The sequence below is a fragment of the Pundamilia nyererei genome, unplaced genomic scaffold (genome assembly GCF_000239375.1).
Source record: "Pundamilia nyererei isolate P.nyererei 1_Seehausen unplaced genomic scaffold, PunNye1.0 scaffold00030, whole genome shotgun sequence".
Classification (NCBI taxonomy): domain Eukaryota; kingdom Metazoa; phylum Chordata; class Actinopteri; order Cichliformes; family Cichlidae; genus Pundamilia; species Pundamilia nyererei.
This window is the reverse complement of record NW_005187431.1, coordinates 4,396,019-4,400,462: the sequence shown is the minus strand read 5'-3', so window position 1 is coordinate 4,400,462 and position 4,444 is coordinate 4,396,019. Positions and strand designations below refer to the sequence as shown.

Sequence of the window (4,444 nt, the reverse complement as noted above, 5' to 3'; positions counted from 1 at the left end):
AGAGAAAGACAGACAGAAAGAGAGAGAGAGAGAGAGGGGGGGGGGGTAAAGTGCATGGATGATCAGATTGCTCAGAGGGCAATAGAGGCAGAGATGGAGGGACAGGGAGGAGGACGAGGGAGGTGAGATAGGGTGATGAAATAAACGAAAGGGAGGGGAACCGGAAGGTTCCTGGGCAACGTTCCACCAGTGCATCAACTCCCTGCAGCCACACCCCATCATACACTATCAATATCGACTGCCAACAGAGACACACAGCAGTGTTCATATCTCTCTTTCTTTTTGGTCTTCACATTTCATGTCACACACAGGACATGGAAAGACAAAGTTACAAAAAATGTAATGTAGTGATGTAGATACAAAATAAAGACGACGAATGTTAAATCTCAGAATAGCATGAATCGTTTTTTACCTGCCTACTTGGAAACAATATATAAAAAATCCGAATACCATATGGAAACTGAATACAATAAATAAAATGCAGGTTATCTTGTGTATTGCAGCATATGGTGAGTAGGTAGCTGCTAGAGCTAAATCTAAAAATGTCCTGGTAGAGATAGTGGGGAATAGTTGCTGCCAAAGAAAGTGTTGCTGAACATAAAAATAAACCCTGAAGAATCTGTCTTGTCAATTAAGCAAGGTTAGTGCTTTTACCTGAGAACACTGCAAAGCAACCCCCCCCCCCCAAAAAAAACAAACAAACAAAAAAAAACAGAAGCACAACTCCAAAGAAAAAAATAAAGCCAAATGTCAAAAACTGCTGTCCTTAAAATCTGATGTTTTTATAACTTGGCCAACTAGTATGCTAATTTTCTATCAGCTCTGACTTATAGCCTGGGGCTAGCCCGGAGCTAGCCATGAGCTACCTAGCTAATACTAGTGTTAGCTAATGATGCACAAGCTGTACTAAACAAAATGGTGAAAACTATGACAGGCTTAAAAAAATGACAACTCTTAATTTTCAGTTTCATAATTTAATTTCCTTTTTCCCCTCCCAAAATTAACATCCAATTGATTTAACAGTGCTAGCTGCAAGCTAACTTTTAATTTACAGTATACTGTAAACTAGCAACCCCTTGTAGTGTTGACTCCCATGCGCTACCATTTTACCATCTTTTCCAAATATGGTAACATATTTTGTTTTCTACCTCTTAACAAGCCTCAGCTAAAGTTAGCATCAAATGAGTTTACACTGAAACCTAGCTAACCTGCGCTAATATTAACAGATCGCTCGAGAATTCTACACTCTACTCCACATTAATTTTTGTTTATCAGATGGAAATTATCTTCAGCATGCCTTAATTTATTCAGGGTTAATTAAGCCTTGTTTCTGACAGAGAATGTTGTTTTAACCTAATTTCAAGAAAACATATTTTTGTATTGGGCCAGTTGAGTTTAACTTATTGAAGATGGTTATTGAATTATGATGTCAATGAGAGCACATATCATTAATATAGTCATCTCAGGATTATGGACATCTGTAGCACTAGCTGTGGGAACAGAAGCCCCACCAATCTATAACTTTCTGTTTGTGAGAGGTAGCCAATCACAAAAGGGGAAAAGGGGGCAAGTGAGAAAGGAACCAATCCAAAGCTTGTATAAAAAAAGGATTATTTTGAGCTGTTAATCATAAAAATTCTTCTAGTACAATCCAAGAATACAATTATAGAGTTATCTTCAGCATGGAATTAAAATTCTTGGAGGCACTAAAGTAATTAGCAGAAAATACTAGACTCCCCTGGTAGCGTCAGATATAAATAGGCTTATCCCTTATTATTAATAATTACTGGACATTCTAGAGTAATATTAGTCCCACAAGAACAGAAGTCTAAACACTGTGGGCTTTATCTAGAACAGCATATTTCTTTGACACGAGAAAAAAAACAAAAAACCTAAAAAACCATCAGGATGAACAGGATCTGGTTGGTTGCGTTCATTCAGGTGAGCGGACACCTCACCTTATTTCCTTACCTGCTGTCCTGGATTTTCTGTCGATTGTATCGGATGTGGAAGTCTCTAAGCTCCTGTATCACTCCTGCAGACAACATATCTTCTACACGAGCATCCAGCCGCTTGTCTAGAGCTGAAGGACAGAAAGAAGTAGATATGACAAATGTAGCATAGAAATAAAGACACTTTCCACATTTCAAAGCTTGTTTTATTCCCCCACACAAAGAGCACATCTACAAGTCTCCCTCCTTACCCTCTATGTCAGCATGCAGCCAGAAGATGCAGGGGTCTTTATACCTTAGCGGCCCCCCAAGACCATCACCGCCTTCCTGCCCCCTCTGCTCCTCCAGCAAGCGGCTATGTGGAATCCCCGTCTCTTTGTGGATTTGCAGACTCCTGTGTAAGTTTTAAGTTCAAATCAAACACTTGAAATCCACATGTACTATGAAGTTTTATTGAACTCCTTGTTCATAAGGCCTGGAGGGTAAACTGAAATTACATAACAATCCGGTCAAATGAAGAGTACAATGTTCATTATTGCTGCACCAGGGGCATATCCTTCAGAAAAATGAAGACATAAAACAAGAAAAAATACAAATAATTATGAAGAACAAACAATCTCTCAATCCTTTTCTCACCAGGATACTTTCAAAGTGAGCTTCAAAATCCAACACACCAAAACTCTCGACCTGTTGAGATTTAAATCTAAACCAAACTTGTGGCTGTGTGCTCAGGTTAAGAGGAAAAGATCATCCTTACCAGCTCATATTAAAGAACTGGGTAACTTAACCTGAGGCCACAGTGCATGCTACACATCATGGAGCACAACACATGCCCCAACACAACATCCACATCACTAAAACTGACAGATTACCCTTCACCAGCTGTATCACCTGGCTATCTTGCGCTTGTCATTTGGGTGCAACATGGCAGCCATATCGGGGTCCACCTCGGCCAGTCGTTTATGCAACTCAGCTCCTCCCAGTTTCTCGAGCTCGAGCTTCCTGTTCGGAGACCCATCCCCTCCGTCCCCCGGCTCCTTGTTCTCCTGCTGCGAGACAATTTGTATTTGCAAAAGCTGCCTTCGAACACTGCCATTAAGCTCCTGCTTCCAAATCTTTAACACATTACAAGGTCCGTTTAGAGCGGTGCCTAGAGTCAGAAGTAATGTGCAATGAAAACAGAGATTAAGATGAGAAAAAGCACCCGTGGCAGTTTTATTAACAGTAAATGACTATGCAGCATGAAGAAATGAAACTAAAGTGAAATATTACATTATCTTCAAGCTGCGAAAGCTTAAGCACTCTGGCTTAATGTTGTTATCAAAAGTAAAATGGGTAAAGATAATAAGACATTTATACATTTAAGAGATTAACAGTACAAAAGACAGAAAGGACAGAGAGCGGTGTATTCAAGTTGAGCATCTATGACACTTACGCCAGTGTCCAACAGGACTTTCCACAGCAGAGACTCAATGTAATAGTTTGTTCCTCCAACAATGATTGGCAGTTTTTTCCTCTTGTGCATGTCATCTATGTTGGAATGTGTCAAGGAAGAAGTTTATCCCAGCGTATTTTGCATGGCTTAACAATTGCAGGACATTGTTGTGCATTCATGTACAATCTAAAGTAATTAAAAATATCATTGTTTAATTGAGGTAGAAAGAGTGAATACATCATATTCCTAATGAAAACTTTAAGACCTGTGATGACTACATTATGAACCAGTATTTCAGGAATTCTGGGTTTTCCCTTTATGCTACTGTTGAAGTTAACAGCATCAGTAGTATTTCAAAACACTCAAATATTATTGGACTTAATGGATGGATACATGAAATTTGTTTGTATTTTTATTTGTGCTGCCAAATATTAACGCGTTATCACAGATTACGCCATCATCACGATTAACGTGATTTAAAAAAATAAATAAATAAATAACACAATTAACGCGAGTGCAGAATGGCTCAAAATCCCTGAAATGTTTCCGTCAACGCATTTCGGGCAGTTTGTCCAAGTAGAGTTACCTTCGCACATGCGCAAATGAGCAGTTGATCTGGTAGTGACGGGCAGCTGAACCAGTCAGCTCAATAGTAGACGTAATTACATATTAAAAGATTTCCAAAGGGAAGAAATTGAAAAAATAAGAACTGATTATATCACCTTCCCTATCCCTTCTAAAGGGAAAGAAGTCCAATTTAAAATTTTGAATAAAATTTACCCGACAAATAGACTCCTTGGTGATAGATTCAAAATAGAAACTGGTAATTGTGTATTTTGTGAAACAGAAGAGGAGGATTTGGACAATCTATTCTTTTTGTGCAATTTCATACAAATATTTTGGTTGGATTTTCATACCTGGCTTTATTCCAGTGGGATTCAAATTACCCCATTTACCTTAAATATGATAATGTTTGGAGTGTTTTTGAAAGAAAAGAAAGCTAATTATGGTGTTAATGTGTTATTAATCTTGTGCAAGCAATTTATAAATAAATGTC

At 38.4% G+C, this 4,444-nt stretch overlaps 1 protein-coding gene across 2 annotated transcripts in view; it reads right to left on the bottom strand.

Annotated features, from left to right (window-relative positions):
• trit1 (tRNA isopentenyltransferase 1) overlaps positions 1–4,444 on the bottom strand; it is a 50,284-nt gene that overhangs the window by 13,737 nt on the left and 32,103 nt on the right. The window contains exons 3-6 of one of the 2 annotated variants that reach the window (XM_005728892.1): positions 3,388–3,486; positions 2,844–3,001; positions 2,204–2,346; positions 1,972–2,083 (exon numbers count right to left, since the gene is read on the bottom strand). In XM_005728892.1, the coding sequence (XP_005728949.1) occupies positions 1,972–2,083; positions 2,204–2,346; positions 2,844–3,001; positions 3,388–3,486 (512 nt within the window). The remainder of the gene's footprint in view (positions 1–1,971; positions 2,084–2,203; positions 2,347–2,843; positions 3,002–3,387; positions 3,487–4,444) is intronic. The other variant, XM_005728893.1, reaches the window with a different exon arrangement.